The sequence below is a fragment of the Ochlerotatus camptorhynchus genome, unplaced genomic scaffold (assembly GCF_037179485.1).
Source record: "Ochlerotatus camptorhynchus isolate MF236.1 unplaced genomic scaffold, CSIRO-AGI_Acam_v1.1 ptg000639l, whole genome shotgun sequence".
NCBI classification, from domain to species: domain Eukaryota; kingdom Metazoa; phylum Arthropoda; class Insecta; order Diptera; family Culicidae; genus Ochlerotatus; species Ochlerotatus camptorhynchus.
The window spans coordinates 49690-69316 of record NW_027041118.1 but is presented as its reverse complement, the minus strand read 5'-3'; the positions used below and the strand labels follow the sequence as shown (position 1 = coordinate 69316).

At 41.4% G+C, this 19627-nt stretch overlaps 2 protein-coding genes across 4 annotated transcripts in view; one reads left to right on the top strand and one right to left on the bottom strand.

The window, feature by feature from the left end:
- Positions 1-18709, bottom strand: part of NaCP60E (Na channel protein 60E) — an 87520-nt gene extending 68811 nt beyond the window's left edge. For 2 of the 3 annotated variants that reach the window (XM_065237664.1, XM_065237665.1), the window contains exons 1-6: positions 18505-18709; positions 17195-17415; positions 5096-5202; positions 4909-4988; positions 4664-4755; positions 1655-1782 (exon numbers count right to left, since the gene is read on the bottom strand). In XM_065237664.1, the coding sequence (XP_065093736.1) occupies positions 1655-1782; positions 4664-4755; positions 4909-4988; positions 5096-5202; positions 17195-17415; positions 18505-18566 (690 nt within the window). In that variant the 5' untranslated portion in view covers positions 18567-18709. The remainder of the gene's footprint in view (positions 1-1654; positions 1783-4663; positions 4756-4908; positions 4989-5095; positions 5203-17194; positions 17416-18504) is intronic. The other variant, XM_065237663.1, reaches the window with a different exon arrangement.
- Atac3 (Ada2a-containing complex component 3) overlaps positions 1-19627 on the top strand; it is a 215746-nt gene that overhangs the window by 177146 nt on the left and 18973 nt on the right. The window lies entirely within an intron of this gene.

Below are 19627 nucleotides of genomic sequence, written 5' to 3'. Positions count from 1 at the left end.
AACTATAATGGGTCCAGAAATCGCAGACATCACACTGGACCATATCATCTACTTTTATCGCTGTTCTGTTCTTCACTCAACGGTGGTGTTGATCCCTCTGACATTTTGAGGTTATATCCGATGTTGTTCTTCAAGAATGTTCGGATTAATGAAAGCAACTTCCTCAGAGCAGTCTCGTTTTGGACAGCTTGAAGCTGAAATAGGTTTTATTATAAGCATTAAGATTGGTTTAGATTTTAAATTGGTTTAATAAAACCTATTTCAGCTTCAAGCTGTCCAAAACGAGACTGCTCTGAGGAAGTTGCTTTCATTAATCCGAACATGGCTATATTTTTAAGTGCGCAAACATGATTTTCTATGGATCACTTTAGTTTAAGGTTCACTGCTGAATGTATTATGGATCAATTGCAATATGTTTATGGGTAATTCGTACAATTTCAAAGCTCATTGCTTAGAAATTTAGCGGTACATTTTTACAATTGTGTTGCTAAATTTTACATTAAATATGGATCATATTGATATTTTTTATGGTTCATTCACACTTTTTTAAGGATTTTCTCCGAAGTTTTATGGATCATTTGGATGTTTTTTATGGAACGTTTTCCAATATTTTATGGATTATTTATTGCTTTTTATGTTCAAAAGTATGTTTGCCGAAAAAACCCGGTTTGTTCACTCGCGGTAATCTTAAAAACTCTTTCGATTCTATTTTTTAAATAACCAAACACACGCAAAATTATTGCAAACGTTTTCAAGTGTCCAAAATGCTCCAGCTAAAGGACTTATTGCACTAAATTTTCAATAAACATCTCGGAAAATAAAGCAGCAGCAAATTCACGTAAGCTGTTGGGCTCACTCACCAACAAACTCACATCAGCAAGCAAAGCAGCTATTGCTTCAAAACGAGCACATATGATTGTCGTGATTGTCGTGAATGACCAGATCGGTGATGGATCACCACCGAAGATGACATTCACCAGTTGCTTTTTACTTCTTTCGTCAACTTGATGCATGTTCATAGAGAGTGCTTCGACAAGCACATTGATAGAAATGTACCAAGCGTTACTACCATCAGCAATTTGATGATCGTGATAGTGATAGGTCGCAACTCTGGTTATGAGCTTCAGCAATATGGTTTATAGTAATGCCTGCTACCACTTTGCTGAACACATCAAACTTCTAGCTCTTCTTTCACAAAACAATAAAATTCCCATCGCACTTTTAAGGAGATTAATCGCTAAACTGCCTATACCGTAAGATGCAGTTTTACATACCAAGAAATAATCCTCCAGACATCAACCAACCATTTCAGAAAAAATAATAAAATGAGTGTTTTGATACATCTGGCACCACTGTGCGTTGTTGGGAAACGTGTGGCAAAATTTCCAATTTCTCTAACATGAATGGTCCTAGGATTTGAAATTCTGGATTTATCGGATTCCAAGAGCACGTTTTAACAAAGTGTTGAAAAGGATAGCCAGAGGGTGCTAACTAGAAGCACAATATGTACTGGATTAGGTAGGTGAATATGAACTGTTTGTATGACTTGGTTATTACTCAGGTTAGGTTCATGAATATTCATAAACTGCAATCGTGAATGCTCCCTGGAACCATATGATACAACTGCTTGGGGAAAAAAAAAACAAATACTCACCATATTATATACATTTTCCCAATAATCTAACGTAATTAGCTGGAAGGTTGTTAACATTGACCACATGAAGTTGTCAAAATTGGTGTAACCGTGGTTCGGGTTCTCGCCGACGCAAAGACACGTGTACTCTGAAAATAGAAAATGCACATCAAACTTTAGTGGAATGCAATTGACGTGGGCACCGATGGATTATAATGATTAGCATTGATTGCCATGACGTAGTGGTGGCGACAGTGGAAGCAGATCAAACCTTCAAGGCCGGATTGGATCCACGCTCTCTGGGGAACGATGATGCGGCTCTGCGGCAACGACGGGAGCGAGACGAAAACCAATATGCTGGCTAATCGTGCTTTATGGTCGCTGTCATTTTGCATATTACATAGCTTTCGATTGTCCGGGATAAAGTGTGTTTTACTGTCCCGAAGGAAAACATACCCTGCACGACAAGTACCCTCCCCACACATGTATTGCTGCCAGAAGTGACAGTAGCGAGTATTGATCCTAGCCAGGGACGACAACGATATGCGAAGCATCCATCTCACTATGCAGACGACGTAGGCATCAAGGGAGGGAAATTTGTCCACTGAATTATACAAACGACAATAACGTTGCGGAAGCTGATAGATGCGGCATAAACGGTACTGTCATATGCTGGAGGTTACAAATTTGGGAACGAAGCGGAATACATATAGATGCTAGATATACGGCACACGAATAGATTAAAGATAATTGTGATTGAATGTCGCTACGTTGAGTGAATCTGTTGACCGGAAGTCTTTGGCAATTTTATCCATTAGAAAATAATTTAATGTTCTGTTCTGAGCAATTGTATCATGAATTGAATTCAAAGCACAAGCGCGTAATGGCTCGGACTGCGCCATTGTTCTATCTACAGCATCTTATGGAGACGCATGGTCGGAAATAATATACCAAAAGTAATGTAGAAAAAAGGCATACGAGAAAGTACGGGACAATTATTTACTATTCACCAGCATTTAAATCAAACCCAGGACCGAACTAGTCTCTGGGTTTCTACAATGAGATCATTCCAGCTCAAATTTGGTTTTGGCGATTCAAATTTTTGACCGGCATTATTAGAAAGTAAACAAAATGCAGCTCTTACGACAAAATGATGATTCTTCGCAAATAAGGTTTTAAGTTCGGAATGTGCTCGCATTTGTCATGGTGGCGTCACTGAACCGTCAAGCAAGTCGGCACATTTTCAACTTATCAGTGGTGCCAGTTCGTTTTCAGGTCAATTTAGTAGATGTCAGCTTGAAATAAGGAGGCAACGCAACACATCACCTTTCATTGTTTCTTAGGAAAGCCATCCCACATACTAATCTGGCGAATACAGAATTAAATGGAAATTACTTCTTCTTCTTCTTCTTCTTTTTTTTATTTAACGTCGGTCTCTGTTCCGCAATCTAGGTCCAATCACCGACGGACATCGATTGCCATCCATTGACGGCAATCGAATGTGCAGGAAGGCAGTCACACCTGCGTAGGATATCGCACCCATTCAACACACATGGGCCGGGACCAACGGCTTTACTTCCCTTCCGAAGGAAGACGTGACCAGAGATTTTTATGCCTCAGAAAAATCCCACCGACATCGGCTGGGATTGAACCCAGACCCATTGCGGTGAGAAAGCAGTCACGCTTACCACTACACCACCGGTGCCGCCTTCTGGCCCGTCAGTAACAAGCATTTGCAAACATGATTAGAATGATTAGTTATGCAAAGTTCTATGGAAATCTAAGAAAGTCGAGTCTAAAATTCGTTGCAATTTGGTCAGGATTTGCTCAGTTTATATTTGGTCAGGATTTGCTCAGTTTCATCAAAATTTAACAATGATTTTTCAAAACAAACAAAAAATGACAAAACTCGACATCAGATACTACATACCGCAATTCGCCAACGGTTCAAAGTCATTTGAATTCGGTTCATGATGCAGAGCTTCTCGGCTCATGGTTCTCAGTATGAGGAATTATTCCAGAGCAGATAGTTCCAACGTTCCAAAACGGTACCTAACCATATCTAACCCAACGCTGAATGCAATCTCCCACTTTGTTGTTGTTGCGTTGTTGGAGGGCAGAGCGGATACAAACAGCGTTCTGTTTGAATTTGCTTCGCTGTTGGTTGGGAGCAAAGTGACAAATAAATAGGAAACATGTAGGTTCACCGTTCTTCGAAGTTTCAAAAGAGTCGAGCACTTGTTTGGGCAGGAGGGTGGGATTCTGTAAAATTGCAACATCACCTTTCTAACCTGCCTGACGGTATCACAACCCCCTACCCCGCCCCTTTAGATGTGCATCGGCCTGGAAGCTAAATGTGAGAGTTTCCATTCAAAGCTTCCTCTTTACAATTTCAGAAGCTCGTATCGTCGTTAGAAGAGATGTTTCTGTTAGTAGACAGTGCAGCTGCATCTGGCTGCATGGAGAGGGTGAGTTTACATTTACCTACTGAGTTTGACTATTGCATCAATGGTTTGAGAGATAGACGAGGACGAACAACCGGTACGGTCTGTGGGTGAATGTTTACGTTCAAATTGCTCTTGTTTGCATTCCCGTTTGTCTGTGGCTTGGGTTACGGGTAATCAATGAGTTTCGCCCTTACCACAAATCACCGTTACTGCTCAACATAACCTCTTCATGATTTGATTGACCGATGGGTGACGCAAATTGACAATTTAAATGTGCACAGGTCATGCAATTCGAAAACACCGCCAGTAGGTTCATCGACAGAATCATCATCATCATCACCATCAACGATTGATTCGTTAATTGAAACAGTTGTTTATGGTTGTCGCTTTCAATTTCAGAGTCGCCACCCTCTTCAGCTTCCACCTGTAGTATCAATTCCGTTGTTTTTCAATTTACGCATCCGTTTTCCCCCACCTTTTTTTCCGAACACGGTCCGATGTTTATCGAGATTTTTAATTGAATTTCAATGATTTTTTTTTCTTCTGATCGTTCAAATTTTAATTCACGAACATGCCTACGTACCGGGTGGACAGTGGCGCGCTCCGGTCAGGTTTCCGCACAGCAAAGGCATTCCTTCGTCGTCGATGAACCAGTTTTCGGTATCGTTTACCCACCTGGAGCACCAAAGAGAGAGAGAGAGAGAGAGAGATCGAAAAAAACGGGAATAAAATGTTTGCAATTTGAATTGAATTTATCTATAGAATGTCCGATATTGGAACGGTGCGGTGTATCGAAATTGATCTCGAAACCACGTGTCATATACGTACATTCGCCATTCCTCGTGGGTGACATTCCACCCTTCCGGGGGGTTTTTGACACATTTGTTACGTAGCTCGCCCATGTAGACCTGGGGAAAAAAATGGAAATAGAGGAAATTTGTTTTGTTCAACCATTTTTTGGAGTTGATGGAATTTGTTTCCATTTTTTTAAATGAGAATTATGAATCTCCGTTACCTGTAGGGCAAACAGGGCAAACACCATCAAGCAGAATATCGTCAGCGTCATGACCTCTGCTAGTTGTTTAAAGGAATGCAGCAGCGCGTTGATGATGGTTTTTAAACCTGTGAATGAACATTTAATCAATTATTAATTATTAATTCCCAGGATAGTGATTTGGTGGTGCATTTGTGATAAAGTTCCATAAGATTTATTAAATAAAAAATGTCAATGAAAAACCCTTGCCTTTTTTCGAAAACATAATTTAGATAGGTGAGATCTTATCATCATCATCATTGATATTTGTTTATTTGTTTATTTAATAATTCAACTGACAATTAATGTCTTAATGAATAAAACTTAATCTAAATAGTTATGGTCAACGAAACGAAAACGGTCAAGTAACCGGTGACGAAACACATTTGCTGATACGTTAAAGTCAAATTCGCAATAAGAGTAGTTAAATTGTCGGCTGATTGCACGAATTGGCTCATTCTGCGTATAATTTCTGCCTCGTGGCTCCAAAAACAGAAATTCGCGTTGACGAAGAGGTCTCTCAGGAGCATACATATTTAGCTGGGCCAGCAACGTTGGACAGTCGATGTCACCCATGAGAAGCTTTCCAGCAAACATAGCTTGAGCGACCGTCCGTCGCACCACTAGCGGTTCGATGCCCAGAAGACGGCAACGCTCCTCGTACGGTGGCAGGTTCGATGAGTCACGCCAGTTCAAGAAACTAAGAGCATATCTCACAAACTTTCGTTGAACAGATTCGATTCTAACGATCCAAGTGGCTTGGAAAGGGCACCATACAACTGCACTTGATTCTAATATAGACCGCACAAGTGAGCAGTAAAGTGATCTGAGGCATAACGGGTCCCGGAACTCATCGGCAATTTTGAAAATAAAACCCAGTTGGCGATTGGCTCGGGAAATGATGTCGTTATAATGGATTTTGAAGGTGAGTCCGCAGTCCAGAGTAACACCGAGATCCTTTATTTGTTCTACACGGGCAATGCAACATCCAAAGAGCACATAGTCAAATATAATTGGTTCGTTTTTACGGTGATAGGAGATGACGTTGCATTTTTCGATGCTCAGGCCCATCAAATTTCTCGTGCACCAGTCAGCGAAAATACATAGCATATGCTGGAGATCCCAACAGTCCGAGAGGCTTTTGATAATTTTGTAGATTTTGGCGTCATCTGCGTAGAAAAGACGACATCCAGATGGTAACAACAGAGCGATGTCGTTTAAAAAGATCGAAAACAGCAGAGGTCCCAGGTTGCTGCCTTGCGGGACTCCCGAGTTGTTGGAGAAAACATTTGAATCTGTCGCGCCAATCTTGACTCGTACAGAGCGATTCACTAAGTACGATCTGAACCATTTCACAGCCGTACACGAGACACCTAGTATCTCCAACTTAGCAAGCAGGATTTCATGATCCACCCTGTCAAAAGCGGCTTTTAAGTCCATGTATGCAGCATCAACTTGCCATCCAGCATCCAAGCTTCGCAGACAGTCAGAGGTAAACTGCACCAGGTTCGTGGAAACCGATCGCTTGGGGTAAAAACCATGTTGGTCCGTATCGATATAATTTTTACAGCACATAAACAGAGCATCATTTACAATAATCTCGAAAAGTTTAGAGCAGGCGCACATGGAGGAAATCCCACGATAATTAGCGACATTCCGTTTGTCTCCTTTTTTGTGAATTGGAAACAGATAGGAAAGCTTCCAGCGGGAGGGGAATTCACTTTGCTGTGCCGAGAAATTAAAAAGTCGCGCAAGTGGAAGGCAGAGGTTGACTGCACATCGTTTTAAAACTGACGAGGGAATTCCGTCAGGACCAGCGGCGAATGAGTTCTTCATTTTGCGTGTTGCGGCTATCACCATGTCTTCAGTGATGTGAGGTATGTCAAAACTAAAAACCTCACGTGGCATCCCGGAGGTTGCGACCAACACCTGTGTCGGTGAAGCGGAAAAATCGTGGAAGACTTGTTTGAATTGACGAGCAAACAAGCTGCATTTTTCACTTTCGCTGCAGGCCGTATCATCTCCGAGGAACATGGAACAAGGCAGCCCGGATTCTTTCCGTTTTGAATTTACAAACGACCAAAAACCTTTCGGGTTCGACCGAAGGTTCGCTTCCGTGCGTCTCACGTGCCGATTATAGAGGAAGTGGCTGTAGTTTCGATAGCGACGACTTGCGAATTTAAACTGTTGCTTGTAGAACGGTAAGCGAGAGCTGCAGTACCTTCGGAGTGCGGCGGAGCGCTGACGTTTTAGTTTACGTAGGCGTGGGTTCGACCATGGAGGCTTCTGCGGGGGACGTCTTGCTGGGACAGTGCGGAAAATAACTTCTTCCAGCGCAGAGCTGAAACAATCCACAGCATCATTGACACTAGCGGCCGTTTCGATACAGTGCCAATCTATTTCCGCAAGCGCATTGTTCAATGCAGTGTAATCGGCCCGGCGAAAGTCCAGAAAGCAGCACTCGGAAAACGGTATATATTCAATTGGAGTGGATAAACTTAGTGACACGACGAGAGCGGGATGGTCGGCATCTAGATCGATCAGTGGCTCGACCGGTAGAGAAACAGAAGTGTCTGGTAATGCTGAGTCATTTGCCAGAACAAGATCTAACAAACGTCCATTACGGTTGGGAAAAATGTTCGCCTGAGTGAACCCATGAATGTTAAATCCGTCCAGAAGTTCACAACAAGCAACCGGCATATGCGATAGCAGAGGATCAATGAATGGTGTGCCACTGTCAGAGAAACACCACTGTAAAGCAGCTTGGTTGTAGTCGCCAAATAGGAGAGCGGGAGAATTGGGGCACAATTGAGACGAAATCGAGCCCAACGAATTAACGTGCTCATGGATGATCGTGCAGTCGTTTTTTCGGTCGGGGGGTAGGTAGACTGCGCCTACACTGAGCTTGGTTCTTGGCAGATCCACAACAATCCAGATTTGCTCTAGCAGACTTGAAATGGGCGAGGTACTTACATAGCTGGTCAGTTTCGTTGTGACGGCGATCAGAACCCCACCACCACGCAATTTTTGACTGTTTAGGGGAGAGCGGTCGGTTCTGAAGACGGAATAATGCGATCCAAATAGCTGCGGTGAGTAAATCCGGTCATCCAGCCACGTTTCTGTCAGAACAATCAAATCGTACTCAGCCTCCAAGACAGCCAGGAAAAACGGGTCGATAGTCCGCAGCCCACGCACATTTTGGTAGTAAATCCGGAGACCACTCAAGATGCCACTACGCGAACTGGAAGTTGAAGGGAAATCAGGTACCGAAAGTTCGAAATCGCAATTATACTCGCCTGGAGTTGCAGGCCGGAAGCCCCCGATACCACCATCGACCACAGGACCGGGACGATGACGATGGCGGATGTCAGCAGCAAGCGCGACTAGGTCGGGGGGCTCGGGAGCTTCCTTAGTGCCTGTTTTAGGGTGTCCCGGATCCGATGAAGTTGTGGCGATGGTGTCAACAGCTGGAGAAACGTAGCACGCTAGTTTTTTGCCGAATCAATAAACTCGCGAAACTGTAATCCGGCAGGCCAAGAATCCGGATCGAGTGCAGCATCTTTCAAACAAGGATCCAAACCGATCTTGAATGACACAAATGTCATACTGGATACGACTTTTCCTCTGGGAACCAAACGCACCACATCGACAGGTTCAGTTAAGCTCAAGCAGCGTGACACAATACTCTGCACGTCGTTATCGGTGATGAGCGGGTTCAGGCGAGAAAGATATAGCCAGAATTTCTCCGGAGGTGTACTAGGAGCAATAGAGGGAACGGAAAGACCACTCAAGTCAATTGTTTTCGTTCCATTTACGGTTGGCACGTCAATATCAGGCCGGTCTTCACGACGGCGTTTTGCACCCGGTTTGGGCCAAACTGGTGTAGCACTCAGTGACGGGTTGCGTTGTGGCTTAGCAGAGAAATTGTCGACTTTTTTACTTAGCTCAGCCACGGCATCATGCAGTTGCCGAACCTGATCTGGCAACGAAGCAAGCGAGGGGGGTTGCATTTGTTGTTGCTGCTGATCGTCGATGAAACAGCGGATAGAGCGGCCCTGTAGAACCCCACGACAGGAATTGCAAACGAAGAGTATCTTTCCAGCTGATAATGGTTCCTTCAGATTGCGGATATTAATACCGCAACACTGCTGGCTGATGTTGTAGAATGTTTCGCAAAAACCCCAGCGCAGCGGCTCGAGCTCGTTGATAACGAGCTGACATTCTCCGCATTGTTTTTGGTCCATTCTGCTTTGACGGAGCTGCACAGTGAAAAGATGGAGACGGGTCGGGATTCGATGATGCGAGGATGACGTGTTGATTACAGCAAACGACAGCACGAAATTTATCGATATTCCACACGCTTCGGAGAGATTGTCGAAAATAGTATTGCTTACGCACAATTTTGAACATTCTCCGAAACAATCGGCCATTCCGTCGGACGATGATGTATGCACCTTGGTCCATCTCTCTTGCCCATCTGCTCCAGCATACACTTCGATAACCCTTAAGCCGCTCGTTCCTGACTGTGTCATCTACTATCACCACTGCGTCACCAAACTGGTGATTATGAGTTAGCAATATCCTCTGAATTGAGACCACCGATTGACAACCACTTCGGCATCGAGAACTATGGGTTTAAAGATCTCCGCATTCGGATTTCGAAACCGGCTCCGATGGCGAGCATTACCGTTTTCACGGAACTTACCATATGTTCTCACAGGAGCTGCAGGTGGATTTTCTTGCGTGCATTGGTGACCGTAGATGCTAAGTTTTTGTTATACAGCAATGCCCCGAAGAACGTGCTCAATAGGGACCGCGTAAATGGAGTCCATGTAGCATATGATCCATGTAGCGATTTGCATGAAACTTTGCATAATTGTTTGTTATGGGCAATCATTCACGTCTTTGCTGATATTCGGCCATTCTAATTTTATTCAAAATGGCGTCTTTGACATTTTTCAATAAATTGTAGCACGAAAATGCAACTCTGCACACTGTGCCGAAACACAACATGGCAAACTGTTCGGTACGCTAGGACACACTTTGAAAAGTAGGACACAAACAATATAATATAAAACGGCATCACTGTCGAGTGTTGACGTTTTACCAATCGTTGCTAAGGTTGACTACTTTGTTTACTCCATTAGGCTTCTCAATGAGTTCGAAAAATTCCAAGGCAAAAGTATTTTCAACACCACGAATATTGTCAAAACTAACCAATCTCATCCGATTTGCAGCGATGCTTTCTGCGGCTCGTGGTTTCGCCCAGAACAGCGTATATTCGGGCCTAACGCCAACAGAGTTCTTCCAACAATCAATACGAAACTATCGATTTTAAATTGGCTCACTACTTGACTAGCCTATTGGTCCCAAGCAAATCGATTAACGTACCCCATTCTAGTCAAAATTCTAGTACTACACTATGTTTGTTTTGATTCGCTATGAAAGTTTGACAGATAAAATGAGGGGTTAGTGGATTTTCCTATGTTTCGAGGGGTGAATCCATTAGCTTGGGACCGAAGATAGGACCAGAGCTGAGCCAAAAAGTTGAGCTAGTTTCTTCGGGACCTTCTGGTCTTAGAGTTACCTCTATGCTACTAGTCTTAGAGTTACCTATATGGTTCTACCACATTATGGTCGGTAGGAATTGTCTTGTCGATATAGCAGTCAAGACGGCCGAAATTGGTTACTTCCGGTGACGATTGGTCCAATAACTGGAAGATGTAGTCGTCCAATACGACGATACGACGACAAATTATTTTTTTACAAGTCTGTTATGCAGAATAAAGAATAAAAGGGATGAGATATCGCGCATTTTCTCGTTTTCTCCTGCATTTTTCCTCAGCTATTCGTGTCAGTCATTGGTTTCAATTATATGAACTTCGATGGGAAATCCACAGAAGTTTATAAGGATGTCCATTGAAGTCCCTGTACTGCTGGGGAATGTCAGTACGTATTAACCTCAAATATTCCATCAGATTTGGACCTATGTACGGTTGCCTTAGCGCAATAGTATAGGATTAATAGGAACAGATTAATACAATCAGGCCTATTCTGCGTGGCGTGTGTACTGAGGTGACACGCTGTCACTTGTGAAGGGACAATTTTCATCTCGGGTGAGGTGACTCTCCGTGCAAATCAAATGAAGAGTCACCTCAATCGAGATGACAATTGTCACTTCACCATCACTTCACTGTTACCTCACCACACACGCCGTGCAAAATAGGCCTGAATTACATTCCATTCCGTGAGTCCGACATCAAGCACATACCCATCATCAACGTTTCTGTCATCATCCTTCTGCTGAACTAGTTTGTCTCAAGAGGCCCCGATGCGAAGGGTGGCCTAACGATCAGTTTTTGTAAGGCCAGTAAGGCCTTGCTCAATCTTTAAAATTTTATTCGCGGTAGAGGAGGTTTCGTTGGGGTCAACGGTTCCCACATGTCGACACTAAGCAACTTGCTGTTCGGCAAGAGCCAATGGGCGTGCAGATGAGCAACAACAACCAGAGGATTTCGCCTGCAGTAGAACCATAGAGGTAACTCTAAGACTAGCAGGTCCCGAAGTAACGTGCTCAACTTTTTGGCTCAGCTCTGGTACTATCTTCGGTCCCAAGCTAATCGATTCACCCCTCGAAACATAGGAAAATCCAATAACCCCTCATTCTATCTGTCAAATTTTCATAGCTAATCAAAACAAACATTGTGTAGTACTTAAATTTTGACTGGAATGGGATACGTTAATCGATTTGCTTGGGACCAATAGGCTAGTCAAGTAGTGAGCCAATTTGAAATCGTTAGTTTCGTATTGATTGTTGGTAGAACCATAGAGGTATCTCTAAGACCAGAAGGTCCCGAAGAAACGTACTCATCTTTATGGCTCAGCTCTGGTACTCTCTTCGGTTCCAAGCTAATCGATGCACCCCTCGAAACATAGGAAAATCCACGAATCCCTCATTTTATCTGTCAAACTTTCATAGCGAATGAAAACAAACATAGTGTAGTACTAGAATTTCGATAAGAATGGGGTCGTTAATTCACCATTTTGAAAATCCACTGCAATCTTTAATCATACATTTTGAAAGAAATCTGCCATCTTGGAATTTAAATTATCATTGCAGTTACAAAAATATTACATTCAACAATTTTATGAAATGCCGGCCATTTTAAACAGGGTTGCTTCATAGAGGTAACTCTAAGACCACTGGGTCCCGAAGAAAATCATTATTATTTTTGGCTCACTCAGTACCAGAACAACGGTCCCAAGTCCAAAGTGACTGGCCCTCTGGATGTGGGTGATGTCAAAAACAACAAAACATGATTAATTTGGGTGTGATTCGAACGGGTTTAGAGTCAAAATCAAACGTAAAGCATTCCCCCTTAAGGCCCAAACGCAATGTATGCGGAAGTGGAACGGAAACGGAAAGTTTGACAGTTGTCACAAATGACAAATGAGATCAAGATTTCCCATCTACGTTTCTACAGTAATATAGATCGATATTTTTCTGCTATTTTCTAACAAATCTTTGACTTGTTTAAGGTTGTCTTTAACCCTATACATAAAAAAAGTCTAATTGTTTGGAAGATTGCCGGGAAATAGCTAAGGTTGGTGGGAACTTTCCTCTATTCAGGAAGCTCCAGTTAAAAAAATGCTTTTCAGTATTTTTAGCTATAAGTTAACATTTCATATTTACTGAACTCTGTTAATTAAAATTTGTGAGCTGACAAGCTGATAGCTCATAGTATTTGTATATTTTAGCCGAAAGCTTTTCAAAAAAGTACTGATGTGTCGTCACGCTAAAGCAATCGTTTCGGTAACATTTGCGCTGTCCCTTAACTATCGAGTACTCAACATCTGATATAATTACTGAAACGACCGCCGAGTGCTCAGCTGTTCTCATATTGTCAAAAAAATGTACAGATTTCGGTGAAAAATGGTTAGTTTATAGTAGAGATGGTCTAGTATGAGAGAGGAGCGGACTCAATGACGTTTATATAAGGTCCGGGCCAACAGGCAGCTTGCTGGTGTTAGAAACAAAAATGCTGAGCACTCATGTGACGACGTCACTCTACCAAAACATTCCATACTCCGAACAGTGAGATTTACGTCACTGCCAACAGCTGTTTCGTGTAAAAAGATAAACATTGCAGTGAAATACGAACACCACTAAACATTTGTTCATTTCACTAACACCAATAAGCCTGTTGGCCCGGACCTTATATAAATGACATTGGAGCGGACTGGCTAATGAGCCAAATGAACTGTGGAAGCCAGAGCCGATCGAGCAGCGCCTATCAGGCGTAACATTTGATAACGGCACAAAAGCTTTTGTAAACAAACTTTCTAAGGGCCTTTACATGCGAACCAAAGTACACCCACGCAAACCAATAACATCATCGGAGGGGCAACTAACACCTTTCCGAAAGTGGTATTGGTTTGCGTGGGCGTACTTTGGTTCGCAGGTATACACGAAACGAAAATCAATTACTTTATTCATGTGATTCACTTATACATTTTTGCCAAAACATCAACCTTATATACATTCCATAAGACAAACCACATAGGTCCTATAAGAATGCATAAAAGGTATGTGTGACCGCTTATACATTTCATTTGACACATGATCTTCATTTATTTTTTGCAAGGCGTCTGCTTATTAGGTTACTTATACATTTTATGAATAATCAGCAATAGAAATTTGCCAAAAGGTATAAGGAGACCCTAATAAAAATAACCAAAAAAGAGAGCTTAACGACGTATTCGGGGTATCATCCAAACCATTTGTGGGATAGTTTACCCATCTGATATACAGTTTATGGTATTTGTATATTAGGGGATTTCTATCCCTGTAGGGCCTTAGAAAGTTTGTTTACAAATGCTTTTGTGCCGTTATCAAATGTTATAATTAACTGCTATCTTGATTGCATTGTCAGTATTGTTAAGCGCCCATTACACATGTCAATATATTGACAAACATCGTATTGTCAATTTTCCTTACAATATTATCAATACATAAATATTGACAACATTAATGACAACACGCTAAACCGCTCGTTACACGGATCAATATATTGACAGTAAATTGACATACTGACAATATTATTGAAAAGGTAATATTGATGACGATGGATTAATGACGAGTATTGTAGAAAAACTGATTTTCATTTAACTTGGTCAATTTTTTTCCCCTACTCAAGAGGAAGGAGAACGTACGTCATTTAGATCGACTGACTCACAAAGCACTTTCGCGCATGCAACGAGACATGCAGTGTTGCCATTTGTTTAAATCTTCGTGTGTGATATAAAATAAATTTCAAACTAAATAAAAAATGTATCATTTTACAGTCAGCAATCACCCAGGCTTCGTTTATATGGATGTACATTTTCTACAAAATCACAAGCATAATCATGTTATTTTATTACTTTAAAATAAAATAAATACCGTTTTACATACCTAGCCGTAACGTAAACTAATTATCATATGCATGATTTTCATTTATGAATAATTACCATCAGCATGATAGTTTCTATTTGGAAAACTGCGTACCGGGAACGTGGGTTATTCCACAGGTGTAGTAATTCCGCGCACTCAACAATTGATTTGATTAAATTCGATCAATTTGGAAGTACATGTCATGTTATCTGTTGTCCTGTGTATTTTCTGTGTTCTGTCCAAAAGCTACAACATTTGGTATACCAATTTAGTGTTTGAATGACAAGTCCGCGGAATTATAGCTCACGCAGAATAACTCACGTTCACGGTACATCCTATGTTAATTAATTAACTATTTATATGTGTGCCCATTAATACAGTTTATATGACATATTACCTACATTAACTTTCTTGCATGTCTTCTGGTCATTAGTTGACTTTAATAATCATCAATAGTAATTTTCCAGAAAGTATAAGAAGATTTTCATCATGATAAAACTAGTATATCATTATGATAAAACTAAGCATTATATGTATGGGTAACATTAGGTAAACATAATTTTTCTAACGAAACTGGAGAGTTTGAACTACGGAACTGTTCGGCAAACATTTACAAACCAGTGAAAAATTAAAAAAAAATTAAATTTATTCCGAAAATGTACGGACTTAGTTAACCCCTTTTAATGATACAAAACAAATTTGTCGATTTTATTGATTTCCTTCGAGTAATGGTCATTTGAAATTTTTCCAATTTTTTCAGTTGTTCTAAAACCCGGCAAAATTTACCGACCTCGGTAGTATTTTCAATACATACAGGTCTGTTTTGACCCGAATGCAAACATGAACTCTAAACACACTTTCCTTCGCTGATCCATGTTTCTTGTGTGGGGAAATTGAGACAAGTAATATTGACTTTAGACATTGAGGTAAAAAGGCTTCTAAAGCAAACCTCACACGCATCAATATATTGACGCGAAGGGGAACTATTGACAAGAATATTGATGATGTGAATTCAGAAATATTGTCAATCTCGATGTATTGACGTCAATATAGAATGTATTGACAATACAATTATTGTCAATAAAAGCAATCGTGTAGGGTCCACTTAACGTATTGCCATTACTGTTTTCAATATTTGTACATCGATGATATTGATGGTTTTTTTGTCAATACATTCTGAGTATTGACAAATTGAAATTAAAATCAGCTTTTCGTCAATACTTGTCATCAATCATCGTCTTCAATATCACCTTTTCAATAATATTGTCAGTATGTCAATTTATTGTCAATATATTGATATGTGTAATGGGCGCTTTAAGAAATCACCTACACGGTAACCAGCGTAAACACATTAATGTGTAAAATTTCACACATTTCGTGAAAAAAGGGGCCTACTCATAAAATGTGTAAACTGCGTTTACACATTTATGTGTAAACCCAGCAAACGTCAAAAGAAGTGTAATTTTTACACATTTTTCAAGAACGGTTTTTACAGCAAAATGTGTAAAAAGTAATCATTTCTAGAACTTAAATATAATGGGTGCTCATGGTTTTTTATTAACTTCGGAATTTTCTTATTTGTGTCAATGGTAAAATAAAGATTGCTCGATTATTGTATATATTTTATTAAAAACAGAAATGTAATCAACACAAATAAGTAGCGGCACCGGAGGTGTTGGTAAGCGTGATTTACTCGTGATTTCCTCTCAATCCCAGTCGACGCTGCCGGGATGTTCTGAGGCATAACATCTCTGATCGCGCCGAGGATCACGCCTTCCTTCGGAAGGGAAGTGAAGCCATTGGTCTCCGATTCATGAGTTGATGGGTCGATAGGTAGGGTCCAGGTATGGGAGATTCCTCTCTGGCGTCGGTAGCATTGATGCTCAGCACGAGAAACAAATCAAGGGAAGAAAAACAAAAATCAGTATATGAAGTATATATGTAAACTAAACTAAAACTAAAAGCTATGAAAAAAAAGTATAAATCACCTACCCTCTAGCATGTCCATCGTTGCGCACTGTCCAGTTTGGACCGTAGTTCCTCAATTTTCCTGCTGTTCTTCACTGAAATTTAGCAAATGGCGTGCGTCAACAAAGTAGGATGCAGCAAAGTTTGAAGTTTTTTTTTACCCATTAATGAGTATAAAAATACACTTTTTTTGACTGGTACTACATTCTTAAAATGTGTATTTTTTTTACACATTTTAGGATCTCCGAATTTACACATTTTTTGACAGCTGCATATAAATCTAAAAAATGTGTATTTTTTTACTCATTTATGTGTTTACGCTGGTTACCGTGTAGGCATAAGTTGGCAAGGCAGTTTGTTTTGAATCCGCTCCTCTCTTGTACTAGACCCTCTTTAGTGTGCAGTTCTTCATTGACACACTTCTCACATGCAAACAATCAGACCGACTGGTTGAAAACCAATCGTAACGCGTTCTTCGGTGGGGGATAGGATAATGGAGACGCATGATTGTTTATAGTCCGACTAACGGTTTTGTGTGTTAGTGTGTTTGCTCTTCAAGCAGGCTTTGATAAGATTCAAAATGGGAGACTTTCTAGATATGTACTAAGGGGATCTGTTCTAAAATTTCCTTTCATAAATCATAAGCCTCATCCCTCCCAAAACGGAAAAAAAGTACTCACCCGGCATAATTGACACCGTCTTGAGCGCCCGCAGCACCCGAAACGTCCGCAAACCGGCCAGATTGCCCACGTCCAGGGCAATCGTCGCGTAGCCGCTGGTGATGACCACGAAATCCAACCAATTCCACGGATTCCGCAAGTACGTGTACTTGTTCAATATAAAACCCTTAGCTATCATTTTGATTATCATCTCGCATGTGTAAATTGCTAAAAATATATACCTGAAACAGAATTGTGGAGAAGCAGAGAGGGAGAAAAAAGAACATGTATTAAGCTCAAGTGGTGTCATGCTTGGGGGAAAATTAAGTGAAAAGTTGGAGGCAGTAAAATGCGGGGTTTTATTGAATAAAGTTTTCTCATCTGGGCGCTTGGCATATTGTTTTGCCGGTGCGATCGGCGAGGGTGAAAATGCGAATCGCCAGTCACCGCCAGCCCGGTAATAACAATTTCGAGGGATTAGGTATCGAGAACCACTTAATTGTACTTCCATGGCCCTTTGGTCTACTTATTTCGGGGCGACGATAATCCCCCGAATCCGTTCGGGGCTTTAATTGGTGAGCAATTTCATAAGCCACTAAATGATATGGGAGGTCGATTTTATTATCCCAGGAAACGGGTCATTATCTGCTGTGGGTCGTTGGATCTTATGAGCTTATTTCTTGCAGTTGGGTCGGTCGCTCTCAGAAAAAATAAAATCGTAAGTTGTCCACCAAAGCTGTAGTCTATCTATGAGGGGCACAGAGAAACAGCAAAACCAGCTACATATTTTTATGATGAGCCTGACAGAGTACGCCCAAAACAGAAACGGAAATGTGTTCATTATTATTCAGTTCGCTTCCGAATGTTTCGAATAGCCATGGAACGGATTTGACATGCAGTCTCTCTATCTCTCGGGATGACAGGTCATTTTCAATGGATTTATTTTTACCAGAAATGGATCCATTTCATTCCGAAGCGCTGAACGGTTCACTGAATTTCCATTTTCCATCGTGAAATATGTACAACATTGGCGTGGCTCAGGGGGTTCCTAAGGACCAAATAAACTCGATAATCCCCGCTCCCTTGAACTGTTTCCAAGCTACGCCAGTGCTGCTATGACACATGAGAACTGAACCGAATTTAGATGCTTGCTGGTTACTAGCTACGGATGCTGTAATTTCAGCTGTTAGCAGCATATTTTTCAATATTTCAAGTAACTGCTTTCGCTATTCGTACCTCATATGGTCCTCATACGTTTTTGCCTAGCTACTGATTATCATTTAGATTAAATTTAATTCTTGAACTGATTGTAGAACTAAAAGGATACTCACTCTGCTTCCTCGATCGTCTCGGACATGGCTAGGAAGATACAGTTGAACAAAATGGTGGCCATCACGAAGTAGTCGAAGAACTGGTTCGTCGCCAGGTACACGCAGGCACGTCGGGTGGAGCTCCACGGGGTGAACCAGAACAGACTTTTCGTTCCGGTAAAGCGATGGATATAGTTCTTGCGAAATCGCGTCGACACCACGCAGAAGGTCTGTAAAATGAAACCAGAAGATACAAACCATTAGTCAAAGGGTCATTCCGGCGACGATTTGTCTGTATATATCATCCGTCACGTATATGGAAATTCCAACAAACATTCCACTTTTTCAATTACACATTCAAGATGTAGCACACTGTATCAATCTTTCGTTGCGCATTCGAAAGGTGCCCACATGACTCCCGGCACCGATAGTCGAGAGAATCCTTCAACAGAAAGACCAAATTAATCGTTTGTAGCTAGGTGCAGACGATGCTTTTCAATGAACCATTGCGGCTTTTGCACCCTTTAGTCCGCAAAATGGAAATCTGAATTCACAACCATCAGCCAACAACGTGTGATCGCTCTCGGATAGACGATAGACGACGAAGCATACATTGTAAGGTTACGTATCAAACCAGAATAAGACCGCAAATTCCCACTCGTCTGCTTCTGCTAACCTATTATACGGACGGACAACACCACCATTTTCAATCGTTCGGAAGTCCAACCGCAATTTCCCACCTCGGCTGCCTCCAGTTCTGTATGGATTCGGAATGCAAACCACATTAGAAGGAACCATGTTTTTTGGAAATAGCCAAACTGATTTGCCCTTCCTTCCCGGTTCGATGCGTAGGTCGGAATAGTTGACACTTGAACGATTCCAGTTAATAGCGTTTGGGATTCCGGATGTTGTTGGCATGAAGTGGACAGCATTAGTCAAGCTTTGGCAAGAAGATTGGAATTAGTGTACACATTCCCCCACGGATGAAAGTGAGCAGTTTTGGTAATGGGTGGAATTTAAACGTTTTCAGCGCAGGCAACATTCTATAGAACGCCCTATTGTAACTTACAATTGCTGTACTTACATGGCTATAAAATATCTTTGCTAGACATTCAATGTGTTTCACTGTGAATTTAAAGACAAA